Source organism: Halictus rubicundus, chromosome 1 (genome assembly GCF_050948215.1).
Source record: "Halictus rubicundus isolate RS-2024b chromosome 1, iyHalRubi1_principal, whole genome shotgun sequence".
In the NCBI taxonomy this organism is placed as follows: domain Eukaryota; kingdom Metazoa; phylum Arthropoda; class Insecta; order Hymenoptera; family Halictidae; genus Halictus; species Halictus rubicundus.
In genome coordinates, this window is record NC_135149.1 from 28,029,599 (window position 1) to 28,054,036 (window position 24,438).

Consider the following 24,438-nt stretch of genomic DNA (forward strand, 5'->3'; position numbering starts at 1 on the left):
ACTAGAATTAAAAATGGCTGAAATGTTACAAATCTCATCAGAATCGATCAGAACCGACTCACAGAAGCGAAAGTCCGTTGAAAATCTTCTGACGATCTCGAAATAGTCTACTTCATAAAATTCGCGATTAACACGAGGAGGATTAGGATCGAAGCTTGAGTAAATAAAACACTTTTTCAAGTATCGAAGCGGTTAAAGTGTTACAGGATCCATCATCGACCGCAGCTCGTTCACAAAAGTGAAAGATCATTGAACAGCAAAACGAGCGAGTCGATCCGATCACGAATGATCGCGTGATTCGTCGTCAACGGGCACGGTCCCGTAAAAATGGATTCGTGTCGGTGCTGATTGGTCGACCTGCGTGTTCCTCGGCTCGTTGAGCTCGATCACGCGAAGTTTTCAACGCAATCCATTTTTTCTTTTCTTTTCGCAAAAATGGTGGCTAACGACCCGAAGGATCGAGCGAGGAGCGGTCAGAGCGGAGCATCGTCACGTGAAACCGAAGATCGCTGGGTGAAAATGCTTCATAGATCCCGATCGTTCGCCAAACTAGAAATCGCCGTTGTCGGGGACAGCGCGGAGGGATGAGGACTTAATTATCTCGCGTGTCGAGGCGTCATTGTCGTCTTTATGATCCTACTAATCGATTTTCTACCGTCCGACAGTTTTTCCGATCTGGATCATTCACCCCTTTCGCCGCGATCAACCGTTATCCGTTCAATCTGTGTTTGCTCTGGTTCTTCTGTTTACTCGGGAGATACGCCGCGTCGACCGGACGCATCGGTTGTTTAATTTGCTCGAGTTAATTGCGAAACCGTGTCGGCGAAACGATCAAGCGAAGTTGTAAAAGCGAAAGGATGCGCTCCCATTTCATGACGCGAATAATGCTAGTTTTTAGAGAACGAATTTTCGAAGAACAAGATCCAGATCCAGATCTTATTTTAGGGGTACCTATAAGTAAACAATTATTTGCAAAGAATTTGTTTTGCCTTTAGTTCTGTACCGATCGTTGAAGAGGAAACACGTATTCTTTTACAGTTTTCGGTAAAGCAGCCTGTATTCAAAATATTCTAATAATTTTTTTTACAACCCTGTAATAAAATGGCGGCGTCCGTACCTTCCGAGAATCATATTCGTCATTGCATACTTTTTCATTTTTATGCGGGATTTAATGTAACAACAAAGAAAATTTGCGATGTTTATGGAGATGTATCGAAGGTCAACAAGTGTCAACGTTGGATCAGAAGGTTTGCTGCCGGTGATTATGATCTCTCTGACAGGCCTCGGACGACCAGTTGAATTTGACAATGACACCCTAAAATCTCTAGTGGAAGCTGACCCAAAATTAAGTATACAAGAATTATCGAGAGGCCTTGGGTCCGCATGGTCAACTATACAAAGGCACCTACACGAAATGGGAAAGGCATATAGGCAGGGAATATGGGTACCGCGTCAATTATCTGAGACCCACAAGAATATTCGTCGATCAATTTGCACTTCATTGCTATCCAGATTTCGTAGAGATCCATTTCTTAGCAGAATCGTTACCGGAGATGAAAAATGGATTCTTTATGATAACATAAAGCGTTCCGAGCAATGGCTTTCTGCAAATCAAACCGCAATATCAACCCCTAAACCTAGCTTATCACTTAGAAAGGTGTTACTGTGCATTTGGTGGGACTGTCGTGGCATAATTCACTTTGGGTTGTTGAAACCTGGAGAAACAGTTACTGCTGAGTTGTATTGTCAGCAATTACAACATCCACAGAAAATGTGTAATACTGCAATTTGATAAATGTCCGAATCCATACAACGAAACTCACCCAGGAAAAATCAAAGAATTTCAATGTGACCACTTACAATTTCATTGTACAACCAATGAATTACAATTTCATTGTACCAAATTTTATTAGGATCTGCAACATACAAAGAAAGTTGGAGGACTACTTAGTATCATACATTTAATTTTTTTCAACTTTTATTTCATTACATAACTTACTTTGATTTTATGGAATTTTTGGGGTTTCTAGTTCGGCGTTCAAAGTGTTAAAAAATAAAACATTCACTTCTGTAGATGACGTAAGGAGGCGCCTTGAGCCATATTTTATTAGGACCTTGAATAAGTTCTCGCTGTTTCTTCAAAAATGGCAGTAGCAGTACCCCGTTCGTGGAATTTCGAATGGTAACACACATACAAGGCAGTAGTGTATCTAACCTTAAATTTCAGTGTATGGTAGTTCACTTTAGTGTAAACAAAGTAATTTTTTCTTAGTTCTGAAAATGTCTACTTTTGTGCCAAATAAAGTGTATTTGCGGGGAATTTTATTGCACTACTTTATTCAAAAGAAATCTGCAGCTGAAGCACATAGAATTCTTGTTGAGACTTATGGGGACAATGCTTTGTCGGATACGACATGCAGAGACTGGTTTCGACGCTTCAAAAATAATGATTTTGAACTTGAGGATAAAGAACGTTCTGGCGCACCGAAAAAATTTGAAGACGAAAAGTTGGAGGAATTACTCGATCAAGACCGATGTCAGACGCTAGCAGAACTTGAAAAAACATTACAAGTAGATGAGTCAACTGTTTCATAACGTTTAAAAGTTTTAGGAATGATCCAGAAGCAAGGACATTGGGTAAAAGCTTTTATTTTGTAAAAGAAACAGCGAGAACTTATTCAAGGTCCTAATACTTAACCCTGGATTTCTATACGAGAGGGATTGAAAATTTGCAGGAAAGATGGCAAACTGTCCTTGATAATGGTGAAGATTGTATAATAAATTAAGAAATAGAAACTCGAATTTACTACAAAGTTTGTTTTAGATTTCAAAATAATTGATTACTTATGGGCCCCCCTTGTAGATCCTCCTGCAGAATGTTATACAGTATGATTTCCCATTTTCCGGAGAATGATTTTTCAAGGACATTTTACAGGACCATTTTGTATAGTACTAGAAAGTAATAAATTTCTGTAAATGTCTTCCTGCACAGACGTGCAGGAAGGGTTGCAATGATAACGAATTACTGATCGCACTTATGTTCTGCAGCGAAACGATGGGTGCAGCGAGGTCCAGCCAATGGTTGCTGCTGGGCATAGTGTTCGTGATCTCCTCGAGCCGCGCCACGAGTCAAACGGAAGTGGTTGGATCGCCTCTGAGCAGGCCGGAAACGTTGTTCGCTTCGATCGAGACCGGGAGCAACGATTTATCCAACCGGACGGAGCTGTCGAGTTCGACGCGTCGGCGTCGTTACGTCCGGTTTCCCAGTGGTCCAGGTGGATACCTGTTCGAGGGTGGAGGTCCTCCAACAGGGAGGAACGTGGGTGCACCCCCTGGCCTAAGGTTCCCTTCGTGGAGGCAGCATAAGTCGCTATGGCGAAGTCCTGTTTCTGAATACAACAGACCCGTGATGGGACATCGGACGCCTCGATTGATCTTCAGAGATAATGATTTTCCACCTCCTGTTGGTGGCAGTGCACCGCCCTTCTTCCAACAGTCGAATCATCTGCCCGACTTCGAGGACGACGTCAGAGGTAAACTGCAACCTAATTGCGATGCTTCTTCGAGAATTAGTCTCACACGTGTTGACGTAGTAAGAACAGTAAAATTAGATTCTGTAGTTCCCTCGTTGCAAAATGTTCTGGAGCTTCGAAAATGCATAAAATTCGCTGTTGCCCAATGTGTCACGAGTTTTCTAATCAGATGACTCTTTTGCCCCAGGGTTAATCCGAGAGGATTAAGCCTTTTGACCCTTTGCCCTGTGTAAATGGAAAAGGTTTGAATTGGACAGCCTGTTTTTGTATATTAAAGATATATCTGATGGGGACGCCAGCAGAAATAAAATGGAAAGAGAACGTCCCATTAATATTATTACGACTTTGCAGAATGAAGAACGATATCACTTTGTTCAGTCTTCATTCAATCAAATTAAACGATCGTACGAAAGAACGAACGCATGATTTCGCACATTAATTATAAATAAAATAATTCTGTCACGTGTTACGCAATGGAAGGCCATTTTTGTATTTGATATACGCGAAACATAGGAAAAAGATTGTTAGAACATTCTCAGTTTCATTTGAACGAAAACACGTCCTACTATCATCAAAAATAAAGACTCCTTTAAAAACGGCGGATAAAAATTGCATCACCGAGTCCAATCAAACAGAATCGACCTAGCGTGAGAAACTAAATGAGTGAATATAAAATGCTACACTATACACTTCCTCGGCGTTGCAATCTTTATGCAAAATAGCATAATTCACCTGCAACCTAACAACAACCACTGAGCCAATTCTCAGCTTTCATTATCGGTCCATTTAAATCGTACAATTTCTCAAACCTATAGCAGCAAATTCTGACTAGAAAACGTTAATTAAATATGGAAGACAAAAATGAACAAAATAAATTACACAAAATAATTTTAGAACAAACCAACCGTTCCAAATTCTGTATATAAATTAATTTCAAACGCTTCGCTACGTTGTTAAAACCCCTATACCCTATTAACCCCTGCACTATTAATTTAATTAATCAAAATCAAAAATTCTGTTTTGTTATTGTCGATACACATACAGCCGTTTGAGAACACATAGGCACAAAATGCATATTTTTCTTCTTCTAAGATATTCCGGGGCTCAAAGAATCATTGTAACGATACAAATGCAATTTTTATAATTTTTAAGATTTTCTTAATAATATCCGTACCGAGAGGGAAATAAGAGAAGTTTTCTTGTTTCAGATCATCGAAAGCAAACGCTCGACGATTACCCTAGGTTAGAGTCAGGTACGTTCCCCGATCACAAGCAATGGTAGACCAGGTAGATCCTCGGGGGTCCGAGGGGAAATGGCGTCGTGGAACCGATGACTCGAACGCGCACCTGTCGAAAGCACCGGTTTCACAGCGTGCCGTCCGGTCTTTCGGTAATCGGGACCAAGTGAAACCGATACTCGCTCTCGCGCGCGCACAAGAACAACGACAACAACAACAACGACGACGGCTGTGTTGCATCGCGCCTTTCTGGATTTCGTGTTTCTCTCGGATAATCGTAAATTAAGCCGGCCACCCGGCCGCAATATCCTAGAAGGTTGTCGCAACGATTGCGACAGCCGGTCTCGTTTCCGTCGGGCCGACGATTTCCGTCATCCGCGAACGCGAACTCGTTACGACAGACGGGCAAACCTTTCCTGTCGACATTTACGGTTTCGTTAAACCGCTAATCGCGATTCTCTTCCACCTGGACGGGGCTGTCCCACTTCAATCGACCGCCGAAAGCCGGCTTCGACGCGCTCGAACGCCATTTGTATTCAATTTTAACCACATTTTCACCGAGCTTTACAAATTTTCTGCCAATTGTACGTCGGAAAATTGGTCATTTCAGCGGGCTGGAGTCTTCAGACGATTTTACGACTAGCTTCTTTCAAATCTTTAACCTCTTAAGTACGGCGCCACAGTGGGCAATTTGGACAAAATCGGATTCAAAATCAAGGAACTTTCGATAGGAATGAGGTAGAGCGATGAAATTTTTTTTAAATGAAAGCTGTAACTTTGTGGAATATGGGAAAAATAGAGAGATTGTGGTACGAACGTTTTTTAACCTCGAGAAAATTCGTTAAACGCGCATGAATTCAAGAAAATGTTAGTTTTTCCAATACCACGCGCGGAAAAAAATTTTTTTTAAACATGCTATACACCATTTCCCATAGATTTTTTCACGCTGATTTCAAATCTGGTCTCAAAATTTGTCTACGACCTCAGGATTTTGCAAAAAATAGATTTTTGTGACAAAAACTAATGGAATCATTTTTTCGTTGAAATGATTGGATGGTAATAATCTCCCTAATTTTCCCATATTCTACAAAGTTTCAGCTTTAATTTAAAAAAATTTTCATCGCTCTACCTCATTTCTATCGAAAGTTCTTTGATTTTGAATCCGATTTCTTCCAAATTGCCCATTGTGCGGCACGCCCGTCCGCAATTCTGTCTCTCAGGGACGGCGCGTATGGCCGCTGCTAGCAAAAAAGCCACTATAGTGGTTCGCACCGTTCAAACTGACGCTTTCCACGGAAACCACTATAGTGGCATACCGTTCACACTGACGCTTTCCACGGAAACCACTATAGTGGCGTACAATTGAAACTGATGCTTTCCACGGAAACCACTATAGTGGCGTGCCGTTCAAACTGACACTTTCCACGGAAACCACTATAGTGGCGTGCCGTTCACACTGACGCTTTCCACGGAAACCACTATAGTGGCGTACAATTGAAACTGATGCTTTCCACGGAAACCACTATAGTGGCGTGCCGTTCAAACTGACACTTTCCACGGAAACCACTATAGTGGCGTGCCGTTCACACTGACGCTTTCCACGGAAACCACTATAGTGGCGTACAATTGAAACTGATGCTTTCCACGGAAACCACTATAGTGGCGTGCCGTTCAAACTGACGCTTTCCACGGAAACCACTATAGTGGCGTACAATTGAAACTGATGCTTTCCACGGAAACCACTATAGTGGCGTACAATTGAAACTGTTGCTTTCCACGGAAACCACTATAGTGGCGTGCCGTTCAAACTGACACTTTCCACGGAAACCACTATAGTGGCGTGCCGTTCACACTGACGCTTTCCACGGAAACCACTATAGTGGCGTACAATTGAAACTGTTGCTTTCCACGGAAACCACTATAGTGGCGTACAATTGAAACTGTTGCTTTCCACGGAAACCACTATAGTGGCGTGCCGTTCAAACTGACACTTTCCACGGAAACCACTATAGTGGCGTGCCGTTCAAACTGACACTTTCCACGGAAACCACTATAGTGGCGTACCGTTCAAATTGATTCTTTCCACGAAAACCACTATAGTGGTGTACCGTTCAATCTGATGCTTTCCACGGAATCCATTATAGTGGCGTACAGTACTTAAGAGGTTAGCATCCATTTTTGTTTTACACGATTTTTGAATCTATTTCTTTAATATGCTGTTCCTCAGACTTAATAGAAATTTGAATTGACTATTATAAAGTTAATTTGCAAGTCCCGCTATTCCAATACGAATAAACTCGTCTCAATAAATTCATGCACTTCTGAATTTTTAGAATACATGAAAATTTTCGCTTGATTTCTGTTTCGTATGAAATACAGATTCTAACGTAAAGATTTTCAGCTTTGAGAATTTTTTGTGGTCCAACTACAGAAGTTGTGTTAATTTTTCTTGCGCGAAACGGTTCTGAAGACTCTGTTGAATATTTTTTATTATACCGTTATGAAAATTTGAATATGCGATGGGTGCATTGTTGACCCGTCCTACTTGAATATTGTCCAATTTGCAGTAAAAATTGATGGTTTCGAGATAAAGTTTAATGAAAGTACACTGTGAAACGAATTGGTGCAAACTTTTACAGTGTATCAGCAATGATTATAATCGTTTGAATCATGTTTGCGAGCGGTCACAGCTCTGCTCAGACGTTGTTCAATTGAAAATATTAATGAGGGAGAATTCGAACCACGTGGTGAAACAGATTGCGACAATCTTTCACAGTACATCGGCGATGCAAATTTGTTGCAGGAGTACGTTGATGTAGTGAATGTTATTAACTTACCGTGTCGGAATGCCGTCGGCGATATCGAAGAGCCGGGTCGATTTAAATGGGACAGCCGGTAGCGAAAGCCTTCATTTTGCCGGGATTGCTCGACCGTGTCCTCTCGATCCTGTTTAACTATGAAATACCCGAAGCTAGGCTTGGAGTAATCAGGCACGATCGATTCTAACCTCGAGTCAGCCCGAGAATCAGGTCAGTTAAAGTAGAGAAAAGAAGAAGCGATCTTCAACGGATCGTTCGCGAATTCGTGGCAGCTTTTGTTGTGTGTCTTCTTCGTTGCCTCCTGGAACGAAAGGAAGAGATAACAGAGAAAGAGAGAGAGAAAGAGAGAGAAATAAGGGTGAGAGTGTAGAGAGGAGAGAGAGAACAGTTTGCAGTGAATTCTCGTTACGAGTCAGTTCCGCCGTTCTGGGGACTGACTATTACACGAAATCGGTGGTTCTCGCCGAGAATTTGAAATACACAGGGCACGCTGGAAACCTAAGATTCATATCCGTCTACAAGTCATAAAAGCTTGTGACTACTAAGCGATAGTGACAAGAAGACTGAGAAAATGTCTTTCTTCGATACAATGTTGCACGGAGAAACGGACTGCGAAGCTCGAGAGCCGTCGCCGCCGAAGAGTGTGCCACAACATTGTCGGCTGTATCGGTGTGAGACCAGAAGACCACTACTAATGCACAATTACAATACTTCTTTATTTTTCGTTATTATTTTTATGAGACTTTCACATATTGCTGGCATTTTTCTGATTAAAATGAAACCGAACGCGATATATAATAATTCGGATCACATTTACACTAATTTTCCCGTAAGGTAATTGTAATGGGAGGTAACCTTCATCGTTCGTTACAAGTAAATATCATCGGATTTATATCATATTTGGTTTCATTTTAATCAGAAAAATGCCACGAGTATATTACTGAAAGTTTCATAAAAAAAAAAAAAATGACGGAAAATAAAGAAGTTTTGTAATTGGATTAGTAGTGGTCTTCTAGTCTCGCACCGATATAGCCGACAATGTTGTGGCGGCTCTCGAGCTTCGGCCCCTCGCCGCGGTGGCGTGGGTCGTTCCACTGACTCCAAATTGTAAGGTTGGCACTGACTCGTAATGAGAATTCACTGTGGCCTGTTTTGTGCAGAGCCGCGTCAACAAAACAGACCGCTGTGGAAGGGTGACGATTCGTTGTGCGCTGACGGACGAACCTGCGAATTTTTTCTAATGTGCTGGATGTCCGCTGGCCTATTGGACGGCAGTTGCGGCGGCATTATGTTCGCTTGTTGTCAGAGGCAAGAGCCGAAAGGTAGCTCTGATTATAACCTGATTGAGGCACCTAGAGATCAGTCTCAGCCGCTTCCGTTGGACACTTACACGGAGACCGCCAATGATGATCGTAAGTCCTTCCTACTGAAGCATGCAATCCGATTCTTGCACTAGCATGAGCACCACGCTGTCTTCTTCTTCTTCTTCATCCTATTCTGTCGCCGTCGTTCTATTCACCTAATCGCGCCGACAATCAATCCATTTCCATTCGTCGAACAACTCGTGCAGTCTCTCTGGCTCTATTAATTTATTCCAGAAATACTAATTGTCGCAAAAATATGAAAAAAATCATCAGTATACCAGAACACCTCTACTATAACGCTGTTATGTTAATGAAACGTTCAGGCAACTATACTTCGAGAAGACGGTAATTCAAAACGCTCCGGGACGTTTCTACTACCTCTGCAGAGGTAAATCAGGGATCATGGCGTCGAAAAATTAATTTTTATTGTTATCGCATGCGAGTCTGATGGAAAATGCTTTGAGATTCATAAAGTATATGTTTCGTGGAAGAACAGTGTAAATTCTCGAGCACTTCGGACAACTAGCTCGGGCAATATGGCCGCCTTTGCGGGGAGTACACTGTAAAACTAATCGAAAGTCGAGAAAGTGAACCAATTATAGACGATAATGATGACTCGATACATTCTTTATATATGACAGTGTTGTGGTACAAGCAGAAAAACAGACGCGTGATTTTTTTCATATTTTTACTATGATCAGTTTAGAAATTATGCGAGTCTTGCAGACTGCATCTACAGTTATTTTGATGTGTGTCTCTAATTGTTCTTGCGAGAAAAGTTAGGCTAACTCGAGAAAATTGTGAAACATTGTGCGTAAGTAGAGTGATCCATCCACTATTCAGACATAATTTTTGCTGGGACATAATATGATTTTAGTGGTTGAACTCACCCCCTGAAGGGAGCAGTCTTTTCCTTTTCTAAGCAACGAACTTTTTATATCGATTAAACTCGCTTTGTCAAACATTAATCATTGCCTGGCAAGTGTTGTAAACAAATGAAAAATATATTGATTTTCATAACAATAGATGCACCTTTAATTTAAAGCTTTGTGTTTCCTTCAAGGGGTGTGTTTTCAACCCCTAAAAATGTACTGTGACTTAAATAAAAATGTGTCTGGATTACCGCGCTTGTGCGTAAAGTTTCGTAATTTTCTGATAGGAAAATCATAACTTTCGCCTTCAAAATCGATCGGGAATCCCCGAGTTCTCTCGTTTCACTCTCTCTTTCGCGAGTCTCTGGTCTCCGATCAGCACTTTCGCACCCTCCTCAGCATGCCGAAGCGACCAGCATGCCCGTCCCAGCAACCGATCCTCGGATTACACGTGTTTCCCGTTTCTTCCTTTTCCCCCCCTGACGGTCGTTGCTTCTCTTTGTTACTTTTTGTCTTGAAATTCGACACTCGCGCTCTCCTCAGCATGCCGAAACGTTCTCCACTTTCGAATCAGCCTCTCGGTACTCGCACTTTCCTCAGCATGCCGTCGAACGTCGCCACTTTCTCTATTCGCACCTTTCAAAGCATGAAAGTACGTGCACCGTTCCCTATCCGTCGTCCTTCGTTCCCTTTTCCCAGGAAAACTCGCACTTTACCATTTCCCCCCTTTCCCGACGTATTCCACCAATCTCCCCGAGTACTCTAATCGCTGCTAGTCGATCGTTCCCTTTTCCCCTCTCTCCCCGTTCCGTCGATTACCCCCACCGGGAGTGTTCTAATCGTTGCGATCGATCTTGCATGCCGATTGCCATAACAACGAGATCTGCGCGTCCTCGAACCTCCGAAATAGTTTTCTTCTCTCGACGACGCGACGTTCTTCCACTTCCGGTTACTCTTCGTCGCCGGGGAAAGCGTCGCCCGATCCTCGATGGATCTCGACGAGATTGATTTCGTGTGATCGAGAAGAGCAGGGATCCAACGCGATTAATCTGTACATACGTTTCACGATCGAACGGACTTCCGGCTTCGTACGCGGACTCCGAGTGTCCATTTTTCTTTCCGATGCAACCCAGGAGGACGTCTTCGTCTCTGTCGTATACAGGTCTTACTGAATTACTCCAAGTCTAATTCGGTAACGCTACGTGGACGGAAACAAATGGCCTGAAAATTTAGTAATTTTTGCAAACCAACAGTTGCGCAAGTGATTTTGCATTGATTTCGAAGCGTCTTTGGGGCACACTGCTCGAAAAAATATTTAATCTGTGTCTTTTGTGTGTGCTTTCGGCTTCCCGGAGGAGTGGAAGTAACCCTGGAAATTGGGGCTGAGATACTGTATTTGTTAACAAGAAAATATAATTTTACAAACATTTACGAGAAATCTGTGCCAGGGGGTAGTATTTTTTAATGATATCTTTGGGATGAAAATTTTTTCAAAAGATCTAATTAGGCACAAAAATTCTCCATTAGATACTCGACAATCTATGTATACAAAATTTTTCGTTACCACCGATAGTTTGCGAGACTATGATAATTTTTCTCAGCCTATGCTTCGATGGCCACCTCCACCTCTTCGAACTGAAACATTTTTTCCGAGCACCGTGTTAACAAGAATCTCATAAAAATTACTGTTTATTGCTTGTCGGACTGTCTTTATAAACATGAAATTACAGTTAGCGATACATGTGATCGCACAGGATGAGAGGCCATTTTTTTCTCGCGAGTCTAACGCTTGTTCCACAGGGATCGAGAGAACTGTAACGAACGATATCGATTGAATCGAACGTTGTACTCGGTTACTAACTCATCAGGATGTGTTCGATTAGCGATCGCGTTTGAGACTTAACAATGGGTCTCCGCCATTGTAATTGCAGGCTGCGGGATACCCGTGTCGAAGCAAACTGCACAGAGGAGGATCGTCGGCGGCGACGACGCCGGTTTTGGCAGCTTCCCGTGGCAGGTCAGACTCGCGACGATCGATCGCGATCGCTTTTTGACTTTTAACAATGTCGAGGTGGAACGTGTTCAATAGAGAAACTGTTCTACTTTCTCAGGCGTACATCAGAATCGGGTCCAGCCGATGCGGAGGCACGCTCGTCAATCGATTCCACGTTGTCACTGCTGGACACTGTGTTGCCAAGTGAGTAGACCGCTGGAGAATTGATTAGATTTCTGCAAATTGTTCTGTAATTCGTTTATTCCGATTGGCAGAGCTTCTGCTCGCCAAGTTCAGGTCACTTTAGGGGACTATGTGGTGAATTCTGCTAGCGAGACGCTGCCAGCCTACACGTTTGGGGTCAGGGAGATTCGAGTGCATCCCTACTTTAAATTCACCCCTCAGGCTGACAGGTATAGTGACCGATAAACCCATTTCTTTGATTTAATGCTCCAATGTTTTGCTTTTTTTTTAATTACTTCGGCGTCTCTTAACACTAGGTTTACGGGGCACTAAAAGTGGCCAGTTTGCATTGTTTTATAAAAATGAATATATTCAGCCAGAATTTTAGAAGCTTTTACCAGAATATATGCTCCAAGGAATAAGTGTGTTAAATTAATTTTCTATAAATGCATTTTTATAAACACAATACAGTGTTTTCTCTATACAGAGTGTCCCACATCAGCCATGGTTAGGCCCATTCAAATTCTTAAGAATCAATTTACTTTTCATACATTTTCTTATTGGTTGAACCTGACACGGGAAATAGTTATTATTTTGAACTGGCCACTAAAAAATTAGAATTTGAGATTAGGTTGAAGTGTTTTCTTTAACACTAGGTTTACGGGATCTGTCAAAATGACGGGTTTTAATATTTTTAATTTAAAAATGTTAAGATTGTAAGGATACATAGATGAGAAATTATTTAGAAAATTTATTTCTTTGGGTATATATTACTTTAAAAATATTGCTAAAATTTTGGGTAGCTCGTTCTTGTTATTTTTATGAAGTGATGCAAAATATTCACTTTTTGTGCTCCGTAAACCTAGTGTTAAAGAGAAATAGAATAAAAATAGATTTTATCCATTGGAAAATCCTTTACTGTCTCTAAAGCAGAAGGTATTTGTTAAGAAATGATATTAAAGTAAAATCAAAAATGTCATTCGCAATCTAGTGATAAAGAATAAACGAAAATTAATGTAGATCTTGTTTATCAGGTTCGACGTGGCAGTTTTGCGACTGGATCGACCAGTCCACTACATGCCTCACATAGCACCGATCTGTCTACCCGAGAAGAATGAAGATTTCCTGGGCCAGTATGGCTGGGCTGCTGGATGGGGTGCCTTGCAGGCTGGTAAGTGGACTGGAAAGATGATTTTACGACAGATAATCGTGCACTAATTGTTTTGTTAAACAGGATCGAGGCTGCGACCGAAGACGCTGCAAGCTGTCGACGTACCTGTGATAGACAACAGGGTCTGCGAGAGGTGGCATCGGTCTAATGGCATCAACGTCGTCATTTATGACGAGATGATGTGTGCTGGGTACCGCGGAGGCGGCAAGGACTCTTGCCAGGTGATTCTTAATCCTTCTATTCCCTAGGAGTTCCAACTAAAGATGGATTTGGATCCTGAAGAAGTAGTTCACCATTAGAAAAACAAATTTGTTGATTTATCCAGCTCTTGCTACCTTTGGTTTCTGATTGGTTCACCACTGAGAGGTCTGAGTTAGTTTTTCATCCGGTCTGAGTCACCTGGGGGTAGCTATTTCCATCTTTACACCTCTTCAAAGTTGATAATTTGAGGATATTCTTGCTAAGACTTTTGCTAAGTGATTGTTCAGTCTTTTTCACTTTGGGAATCTGTGATAATAAATCTAAATCGATTGGACTCGTAAAATTGGATGCTGAAGAGGTAGCTGACTAGAGTAGCTGATTAGAAATGAGGATTGTTGATCTATCCAGATGGATGACCATTGAAGATGAGGACTGTTGATCTATCTAGATGGATGACCATTAAAAATTAAAATTGTTGGTTTAGCTAAATGGAGGACCATTAGAAATGGGGATTGTTGATCTATCTAGATGGATGACCATTGAAGATGAGGATTGTTGATCTATCTAGGTGGACAACCACTAGAAATGACGATTGTTGATCTATCTAGATGGATGACCATTAAAAATTAAAATTGTTGGTTTAGCTAAATGGAGGACCATTAGAAATGGGGATTGTTGATCTATCTAGATGGATCACCATTGGAGATGAGAATTGTTGATCTATCTAGGTGGACAACCACTAGAAATGACGACTGTTAATCTATCTAGATCGATGACCATTAAAAATTAAAATTGTTGGTTTAGCTAAATGGAGGACCATTAGAAATGGGGATTGTTGATCTATCTAGATGGATGACCATTGGAGATGAGGATTGTTGATCTATCTAGGTGGACAACCACTAGAAATGACGACTGTTAATCTATCTAGATGGATGACCATTAAAAATTAAAATTGTTGGTTTAGCTAAATGGAGGACCATTAGAAATGGGGATTGTTGATCTATCTAGATGGATCACCATTGGAGATGAGGATTGTTGATCTATCTAGGTGGACAACCACTAGAAATGACGACTGTTAATCTATCTAGATCGATGACCATTAAAAATTAAAATTGTTGGTTTAGCTAAATGGAGGACCATTAGAAATGGGGATTGTTGATCTATCTAGATGGATGACCATTGGAGATGAGGATTGTTGATCTATCTAGGTGGACAACCACTAGAAATGACGACTGTTAATCTATCTAGATGGATGACCATTAAAAATTAAAATTGTTGGTTTAGCTAAATGGAGGACCATTAGAAATGGGGATTGTTGATCTATCTAGATGGATGACCATTAAAAATTAAAATTGTTGGTTTAGCTAAATGGAGGACCATTAGAAATGGGGATTGTTGATCTATCTAGATGGATCACCATTGGAGATGAGGATTGTTGATCTATCTAGGTGGACAACCACTAGAAATGACGACTGTTAATCTATCTAGATGGATGACCATTAAAAATTAAAATTGTTGGTTTAGCTAAATGGAGGACCATTAGAAATGGGGATTGTTGATCTATCTAGATGGATGACCATTGGAGATGAGGATTATTGATCTATCTAGGTGGACAACCACTAGAAATGACGACTGTTAATCTATCTAGATGGATGACCATTAAAAATTAAAATTGTTGGTTTAGCTAAATGGAGGACCATTAGAAATGGGGATTGTTGATCTATCTAGATGGATGACCATTAAAAATTAAAATTGTTGGTTTAGCTAAATGGAGGACCATTAGAAATGGGGATTGTTGATCTATCTAGATGGATGACCACTGGAGATGAGGATTGTTGATCTATCTAGATGGACAACCACTAGAAATGACGATTGTTGATCTATCTAGATGGATGACCATTAAAAATTAAAATTGTTGGTTTAGCTAAATGGAGGACCATTAGAAATGGGGATTGTTGATCTATCTAGATGGATGACCATTGGAGATGAGGATTGTTGATCTATCTAGGTGGACAACCACTAGAAATGACGACTGTTAATCTATCTAGATGGATGACCATTAAAAATTAAAATTGTTGGTTTAGCTAAATGGAGGACCATTAGAAATGGGGATTGTTGATCTATCTAGATGGATGACCATTAAAAATTAAAATTGTTGGTTTAGCTAAATGGAGGACCATTAGAAATGGGGATTGTTGATCTATCTAGATGGATGACCATTGGAGATGAGGATTGTTGATCTATCTAGGTGGACAACCACTAGAAATGACGATTGTTGATCTATCTAGACGGATGACCATTAAAAATTAAAATTGTTGGTTTAGCTAAATGGAGGACCATTAGAAATGGGGATTGTTAATCTATCTAGGTGGATGACCATCAGAAATGAGGATTGTTGATCTATCTAAATGAATGACTGTTAGAAATGAGGATTGTTGATCTATCTAAATGGATGACTATTAACAAATGAGGAATATTGATCTATCTAACTGGACAACCAGTAGAAATGGGGATTGTAGATCTATCTAACTGTAGCTGTTCTCAATTGTTCAATACTCCATGTCTTTCAGATTTTCATTACATTTAGACTATCTAGGGCAAGCTGTGATCCCGAAACAATTACCAATAAACAATTGTCTTCTTTTCCCAGGGTGACAGCGGAGGACCATTGATGCTGGAAAAAACAGGTCGCTGGTACCTAATCGGCATCGTCTCAGCCGGTTACTCTTGTGCCCAACCGGGCCAGCCAGGGATCTATCATCGTGTGGCGAAAACGGTCGACTGGATCACGTACGTGATCAACTCGTAGCCAGCACTCGATCCAGGAAAAATGGATACTGTTCTCTGGGCGCTCGGGTGGGAAACTTTGCATGACACAAAGTTTGTGACGAAACGGTACTGGATTCTGGGTCTCTAACACGAATGGTTTTGCCAGAGATCCCGAAGGATCTGGCCTAAGTAACTGCCACGATAAAGTAACAGTAACCGGAGAGAATGATCGGCCATTCTGTATGCTCGATGTAAATACGAAGTCAAACGTGGAGAGAGAGAGAGATCGAGAAAGAGAGAGTGATTTGAGAATCCTTGAGAAGTGACTTTCTAATCTTTTGTATAAAGTGCGGTGGAACTGATCGATTTTAATCTATATTATAATTATATGTATTGTTACGACGCGTGTAAATTGTTGTATTTATCGTCGATCACCGGGCGTTCGAGCGGCGAAAACTATTGTCGAAAAATAATCGCTCGTCGCCTCGGTCCTGGATCGATCGGTGCCGATTCTGTCGACGTGAATATTTTGTAAATTAAGTGCGTGTGATATTTGTTTATATTCGCGCTTAATAAATGTTCGATTTTTATCCCATTGATCCACTGTTTCGCTCTAATTTTGCACTGAGACGTTTCTAGATCCTGACTCATTAAATTTTCACACACTGGTGAATTTTCACACAAATTTTCACATAACTGGACTGCGGATTATATCCATTTGTGGCAAAACTAGCTGTCATTTTAAAGTAAAGATATTGGGGTAATTAAAAAATGCTATTTCCAGCCTATTGAACATATTAAAAAGGAAAATGAAATTTTAATTCAATTTAATTTAAGCATAATCTTTTGGGAAAGTATTCTCAAGGCTCTACATCTTTAAAAGATGCAAGGAATTAATTTTTTAATCGGTTTACAGCCCCTTCGACACTAGATTTACGGGACAAAATGGCGGGTTCTACTATTTTTAATTTACGATTCTTGAGATTATAAAGGTGCAGAGATATTTAAAAAATTTCTGTTTCTGATTTCATAAAAAAATGTTAGGTATACATATGTTGTAAAAAGAATGGCTAAAGGATTTGGATAAAGAAATTCTTATTATTTTTATAGAGTAATGTAAAATAATCACTCCTAAATCTCCGCGAACCTGCGTAGAGAAGTCTCCAGGCTGAAAAAGACAATGGAGGATGGACGGAAGAGGCGGGGGGAAAAGAAAAGACGTGTTACATGAAATACATACTTTTTTATTCGGCAACCGCTATATCTCAACGTAAGCATAGCGTCGCAGGTAGTAGAACAACGCGCTTAAGTATTTATTTCCAATTGCTTAAATAAGTACACACTTATCCCCGTCGTTTGCGCGGACATGCTATTGTCCGCGAGGACGAGGGTCGAGAGATCTTTGCGCAATCTCGCGGGAAAACGGTGTCCCGCTTTAAGTATGATACGTTGGAATTAAACTAGAGCTTAGTTACATGTCCCCATCATCACACCGAAAAGAATCTAGGTGTGCTCCAATTCCCGCGACGAGAAAACCGTTCCATCGACGCGGAATTTCTTAAACATACTGAACCGACGAAACGGCGATCGATAAAATCATGCTGCACCGTTAGAACGCCACAGGAACTGGGGGTTGCTCGTCGCGAGAACGGAAGTATCGCCAACAAATTTTACCTACAGTTTCCTAGTTAGAAACAAATCCATCCGGACCCGCGTCCGTCTATTAAATTAATATAAAAAAAGAGAAAACAAATTCGACCGCGCCGGACGCGGATCGTTGTTAGTTTAATTAAGTATCCGGGAGTGAAGACGCGAGGGCCAGGTTACAAGCTGGCCTAGGGCCGCTATGAAGCTCCCAGAAGGAAATGTTCCTTTTGTTCAACAATCGGTGGTTAATATTTTTAAACCACCCCTAAGTACCGTTTGGTGTCCTCTGAGACGAGGGACGCGGACTCTGGCACCGAACAAGACAAATCAAATTTTGGCTGGACCATGCTGCGGCTTGCAACTTCACCTCCCAGCCACCTCGAGGTCTGTGACCTTGTTTATAATCCTGGACACTCTGAACAGCTAAAGGAAAGTGTCCTAACACCCTTCATAAAGTATTCTTGCAGTGTAAGTAACTTGGGGAAGATTTTCTGGGCGTGAATCTGTGCCTGTTAGCTACCAGCTGATCCAGAGAGACTGATCAAGGTTCGTTATGCTACCTTGACTGTAGATTTAAGATAAAAAATCTCATTGTCCTATTATCTTCGCGTTGCAGTTTTGTATTTTTGCGCAAGCCATGACCGCCTTGGATTTGTCTTGTTCAGTCCAGTCCGATAGTTCCTGCATCGCATGATGCAGCGGTCGTCTTCATAGGCTACCCTAGGCCCACGACGCACAGTGGTCGGTAAGTACGAAAACTGGGACAAAAAAGATTATTTTAGTCATTTAAAATTGTTGTACAATTTGATTCATTAGTATCTAATAAAGCGAGCTAGATAAGGTTTTCGATTGAACTTCATGTATAACTAGGAAAAAACAAATGATTGAAAATTATTTAAATTTGAATCTCGAGGAGTGTGGATGTGGAAAATCTGCGAACACCTTCTTTTTCTAACGATTGTAATAAATTGAAAACAATCTACCGATATTTTTAAATTCTTCTGATCGTTTTAATGTTTTATCTGCTCGTTTTTGTCATAAATGTATAAAATCATTACTTGACAGAATGATACATCCATAGGTTAACAGGTGCATTCGATTCTATGATTCGCGAATAAACGAAAGTTTCAAGCTATACCGATTTTCGTCCCGCTTTTATCGAGAAATCGACCACTGTGGCGACGTACTACGACGGCCATCACTATGACGGCCAAATGAACCACATCTGACGCCTTTATATCGGGGATCGGGAGAACGTCTATCTATCTACTTCGGTCGGCCTGCGGTGGTACAGTTTTCTGCGAAGATCCGGAGTCCGTGCCGCAGGGCGAGTTAAAATTTCATCATCTAAAATAAATAACACTGACGATATAATACTTTCTCGAGAGGGTGTGGCGCACACCGCTCGAATACTAGCAAAAAGGAGTAGTAGTAGGAGCAGGACGAAGAGAGATCGGGTCAAAAGGGACCCACGCGGATCAAGCACGGCGGACGTGTACGCCTCTCCATCTTGTTTTGCGGTTTTTCCTATTTCAGATGCACTTTGCGTCGGCCATCGAGCTAAATGCACCGTGCGACGAACGATGTGTCGGAGAGATAAGCTGTCGTCCAATCGTTCCTCGTTCTGAACACTTTTTCAAGTCTTCTGGGTCGCCATTTTGAATCTGCTCGAATCGTGGCGCGTTCTCCGCTGAAACTCGGCCCCGTTTCTGGACGGTCGAGCCGCGAGCGGACCTGGGCGACTTAAAACAAGTCAAAACGATCAAAGAACAGTCCTCGAACAACCTGGCTGATTTTCCAGTTAATGTTGTTCCGGAACAATTTCCGCACGAATGTACAATTCTATAATACAACGGCGAACCCTCGCTATCTACAATGTTTCTTCGATCGAGACGGTTGACTGACCCCTAACTGCCGAGCTGGAAGCTTTGGGGACGCTCTCGAATCAATGGTAATTTCTTTACGCATTGCTCCACAAAATTAAAAGGTTACTGTTGTTGCACGTGCAAGACCGTGTCTTTGATTATCAAGTAAAGTTCCTACGAGAACAAATTTTAATTGATCAGAAATTACCGAAAGTACCTTGAAATGATGTACTCGAGGATTGTAAGAGTATTTCTTGATCGAGACGCTTCTTAACATTCGCATTTTTTAAAATCGGACATTTCATTATGCGACAGTCCAATGCACAGTGAATTCTCGATATATGTCAACAACACCGGTCTTGCCAGTGTCGTTTATCGTCCAGGAGACATACCCGTAGTGGGGACAACTTCGCGACGTTTATCATGCAGGCCTTGGCGCCATGTATAGAGAAACCACTGTGTTACGAACGTGAAACAAGGTCTGTAACTTTGTGTGAAGAAATGTCGAGTCTCGCTGAGTCTCTTCCATTTCGTTGCAATACAGAGAAACGTTGAAAGGAGATTCCGAAAGAATCGTGGGCAGAGCCCAGGCCGGCAGTGAAGGTCAGAAAGGAAGCAATCTCTTCGGTACCCTAAATACAAAGAATAAAATCCGCGAATCTAAATACAGCGTCCGAGGTGTGCCCCGAACGAACCGCGCCCAGGTCTCGCGGATTCGACACACGGACGGACCGTGGCCCGTGATTGTCATGGGACGAGAAATGCAGTAATTAGTGGAGATCCATCGTGGTGTCCTAGTCTACGATCTCGGGTCAGTCGATCAGCCACCGGACCAGGTCGCGTCGTTTCGATCCGTCGATGATCATCCACTGTGTGCATCGTCCATCGAACAGCGTCGCGCCGTCGCGTCGTCGGATACCGTGACGATAGCGATCACTACGACGGCAGTATGTCGAGCTCAAGGACACTTTGCCTGTTGGGAGACAGTACGTCTTCGCTTTTGTGCACTAGGACGTTCTTGAAGTCGCGGAGTTTCTGCGGCTGCATCACCGCGGCGGAGTTTCTCGGCAGGGTTGCTATCGGGTTTGTGCTGTAGGTCTTCAGGGGCTTCTCGTACTGGTTGATCGAGTTCTCGCACTCCGAGTTGTGCCTCCTCTTGCCGGCCGGCTTCGCGTTCTGTTTCGCCTCTCTCTCCTCGAAGCACGGGACCGTTTGCATCGACATGGTGTTCCTGCGGTCGTTGAACAGCGACCGGGGGTTCAAGGTCACCTCCCTAGCGGACCCGAACTGCTTGAAGTTCGCGCACACCGGGCTGTTCATGAAACTGGTGTCCACCGAGCGTGGCTCCGCGATGCGTTTCTCGATCTTGATCTCGGTGACGTTCTGCCGGATCAAGATGTCCGGCGCGGCTTCCGGTAAAGGCTCCTGCGAGATCGGCGGCCATTTTGAGTCGCGCGCCAGGTCGCGCTCGATCGCCAGGAACTTCCTGCGGGACTTGTCCACGTTGTGCCAGCGGTAGCGGAGTTTGTTGAACACCAGATAGTCGACGATGAAGTACTCGGTGAGCAGAGAGACGACGAAGTTCGCGGCGCCGTAGCCGATCAGGATGAACCGGAAGCTGACGCCCTCCGGAAGCTCCAGCTCGAACCAATCGGCCAGCCATTCGAACGGGAATGTCGCTAGATAGACGGAGAACAGGCTGAGGAAGATGAACGCGGTCAGCAGGCCGTAGTTCGTGAACAAAGACTTCCTGTACGGGTGCCCCTTCGAGAACGCCACCGCCAGGATGATGTACTGCATCGAGCTGATGATGAACAGCGTGTAGTTCTCCGTGCAGCCCACGTCGTCCTTGTTCTCCAGGGACTTGGCGGTCGCGTTGAACGGCTCGAACCACTCCATTTGCTGCAGATGCCACAGGCTGCCGCACTGGAAGATCGCCACGATCAGGATCTGAGTGACCAGACTGAGGACCGGCGTCGTGCTGATCAGACTGTTCAACGGCGTGGTCTTTGCCAGCGGGCCGTCGTACGCCTGTGTGTGGCCGAAGAAGAACGCGAAGATCGAGATGATGAAGAGATCGATGTACAGGAACTCGATGTCCGTCAGGTTCGACTCGATGCTGTAGAGAAGCATCACGGAGATGAACTGGGTGAGCGAGTAGCTGGCCATGTACTTGAAGATCCCGAAGGAGGTGACCAACGCTGCCCGTCCTTCCCGGATCACCGTTAACACGGAGGAGATGTTGGTCTCGCGGCTAGTGAACGGCGAGGCTACCGAGGACTCCGTGTCAGAGAGAGATATTCCCGTGTGGGCCGCCTTCAGGGCTCCGCAGTCGTTCGCGCCGTCGCCCACCATTGCTGAAAATCACCCTTGATGAGCGCTACTGGTACAGTACAACCCTAGAACCGCTGAATTCTAGAAGATCCAGGGTTGATGAAGAGGAAGACTGACAGGAGACTTACCAACATAGTATCCTAAAGACTGTAGCTCTTGAACGAGCTGCTGCTTCTGGTCCGGCGACATCCTCGCGAAGATCGCACCCCGGGTAGTTAACTTAGGGATCAATTCCGGGTAGTATTGTTTCACCAACGCCCACGTCTTACCCGTCAACGCGAACACGTACTGATGCTTCGAGCGGTGCAAGCTGAAAACAAGTGATAACAGTTCAAGCAAGTATAAAATTTCACTATAAATATTCATTTTGACTCAATTACTATTCCGAAAACATTTCAAAAATATCTGTTATCTGGGACCTCTGATTAACCCCTCGCACTGAACAGAATCTATCAAATATGTATGTTATCAATTAATGGGTTGAAATAGATCAAGATACTCTTTCTACCCAAACACGCTAAAATCAAGGGCGGCCAAGCTGACCACTTACTCATCGGATAAATAATTGACATTGTTGAAGCCACTCTCGACTGTGTCCAAGCTGGCTACACTGTCCAGATCGGTGAAATCGCCGTGGCCCTCCGGCGAGACCGGCGTCGGTTGGCTGTTGCTGTTCATGAAGTAGATCTGCGGCTTGGTCTGCTGGCTCTGCTGGGTCGCTGAGACTGCGATCACCGGGATGCCAGGTTTCACGATGTCGCAGTCTCTAGCGACTGACAACGCCGTCAGCATGTTGTCCCCGGTTACTATCACGGTCTTGATGCAGGCTGCGTTCAGGGCGCTGATCACAGGGGTGGTTTCCGGTTTCAGCCGGTTCTCCATGATCACGAACGCCAGGAAGGTCAAGTCGGACTCGGCTGCCTCGCGGCTCAGACGTTGCACCTTCGCGTACGGAAGACGTTTCAAGCTTTTGTGGGCCAACGCGATCACGCGGTAGCCCTCTGAGGTATAATCTTGCAATATGGCGCCGAAGTCTGCTGGAACTACAAAAAAGAAAGAACGGAATTGGCAGCTGGTTGACTAACCCATTGCACTCGAATGGCTACTCTGAGGTGCCACATAATATTATAGTAGTCACTCATATCCGTCATGTACAATGGAAATATTCTAGGTAAAAAAACGTATTGGTTTTGGAGTCAAAACAGCTCCGAGTGCAAAGGGTGCAATTGTTCGGGGGAGAAGCTATTGGCAGCAGGTGGTTAGACTTTGTACCGCCTAAATTCTCATCAATTACGTCGGCGGATTAGTTATTATGGAAGTCAATTGATCAGGGTCGCGGTAGTTATCGGTCTAAATTATTGTGTAGAAGCTTAACAATTGAAGCGAATCTCCTTGGAGGAGCCTCTTGAACTTGTTTGATTATACGTACTTGATTCGGCTTTGGAGAGACTCAAGATCATCTCCGGGCTGCCCTTGCAGTATAGATCGTAGTGGCTGGCGCCGAGTGTTCTGGTGATGACGCTCATCCGTTGAAGGGTGGACGTGAACGGAAACTGCCTGACGATACCGATCTCCAGGCCCTGTTCCCCCAACTCCGTGGTGGAGCCAGCCAGCGCGGCGTCGAGGTTGTTCAAGGAGATGTCCATCACGTCGGAAGACATGGAATTTTGTCGGCTGAGCGTGATCCTCAGGTCATTCGGAAGCTTCTTCAACAGCTTAGAGCCCTTCGGTGGTCGGACTATCGTGGGGAACAACATGGAGAACTTCGAAGTGTCGGACACGTCGGGTTCCTCCAGAGTCCAGCCGGTGGACTCGAACATCTTCAAGTCGAGCGGGTCGCCCACGGGCTGGTTGTCAATTATGGTGATCCCGTGGCACGTCACCATGCCGATCAGCAAGTCGGTCAACGGCAAGGACGTGATGTCCTTCGCTGGCAACTGGAATTTTTTATCGACGGCCGGTACCACGCCCCACATGTCAAGGCCATCTTCGGTCAATGTGCCGGTCTTGTCGAAACAAATGCAGTCGATGGATCCCGACACGTTGATGGTCCTCGGACTGGTGCAGTAGATCTTGTTTTTCTCCAATCTACGCTGCGCCACCAACCGACCAACTGTCATGGCCGCTGGCAGCGCGGGTGGTACCACTACTGTAATCAGGTCCAAGGCCTCCAGGGCGATGTGGTCGCTCTGCACACCTCTCATCACCTTCGTCACGATGGTGTAGATCACGCCGATGCTGGCTATACCCGTCAGAAGAATCACGAACTTGTAGGAGTCTTGCTCGAACTTGAAGTCCACCGGGGGAGGGTACATGATGGACCTGACCAGCGCGCCTTTGCTCGTGTTGAAGCCTGTCCTCACGACCACCGCTAGCACCTGATGAGAAAATTATTCGTCATGTACTTTTATAAACTCCCTTTTAACCATTTGACCGTTAACAAAATTAA

The 24,438-nt window shown here is 43.5% G+C and overlaps 2 protein-coding genes and 1 long non-coding RNA gene across 4 annotated transcripts in view; 2 read left to right on the forward strand and 1 right to left on the reverse strand.

The window, feature by feature from the left end:
• Positions 1-3,020: 3,020 nt before the first annotated feature.
• On the forward strand, positions 3,021-16,734 carry LOC143361197 (plasma kallikrein). The gene is made up of 9 exons (XM_076800463.1): positions 3,021-3,533; positions 4,742-4,786; positions 8,751-9,002; positions 11,758-11,843; positions 11,938-12,023; positions 12,095-12,232; positions 13,037-13,173; positions 13,237-13,394; positions 16,025-16,734. The coding sequence occupies exons 1-9, from the start codon at positions 3,038-3,040 to the stop codon at positions 16,181-16,183; spliced, it is 1,557 nt and encodes a 518-aa protein (XP_076656578.1). The 5' UTR covers positions 3,021-3,037; the 3' UTR covers positions 16,184-16,734.
• A 621-nt stretch (positions 16,735-17,355) lies between these two features.
• On the forward strand, positions 17,356-20,208 carry LOC143360139 (uncharacterized). Its single transcript, XR_013083216.1, has 2 exons — positions 17,356-20,052; positions 20,106-20,208. It is a non-coding gene; the product is annotated as an uncharacterized LOC143360139 (long non-coding RNA).
• A 383-nt stretch (positions 20,209-20,591) lies between these two features.
• The window catches only part of Anne (polyamine-transporting ATPase anne boleyn), a 29,389-nt gene continuing 25,542 nt past the window's right edge, over positions 20,592-24,438 (reverse strand). For both annotated transcript variants that reach the window (XM_076798701.1, XM_076798695.1), the window contains exons 8-11: positions 23,419-24,367; positions 22,540-23,032; positions 22,118-22,299; positions 20,592-22,012 (exon numbers count right to left, since the gene is read on the reverse strand). In XM_076798701.1, coding sequence (XP_076654816.1) covers positions 20,592-22,012; positions 22,118-22,299; positions 22,540-23,032; positions 23,419-24,367 — 3,045 coding nt within the window. The remainder of the gene's footprint in view (positions 22,013-22,117; positions 22,300-22,539; positions 23,033-23,418; positions 24,368-24,438) is intronic.

Excerpts from the sequence above, each read along its gene's own strand:
- LOC143361197 (XM_076800463.1), top strand. The coding sequence starts at position 3,038 with ATGTTCTGCAGCGAAACGATGGGTGCAGCGAGGTCCAGCCAATGGTTG. Across the intron at positions 13,174-13,236 it reads ATGGGGTGCCTTGCAGGCTG|GATCGAGGCTGCGACCGAAG; the intron begins GTAAGTGGACTG and ends TTTGTTAAACAG. Across the intron at positions 13,395-16,024 it reads GCGGCAAGGACTCTTGCCAG|GGTGACAGCGGAGGACCATT; the intron begins GTGATTCTTAAT and ends TTCTTTTCCCAG.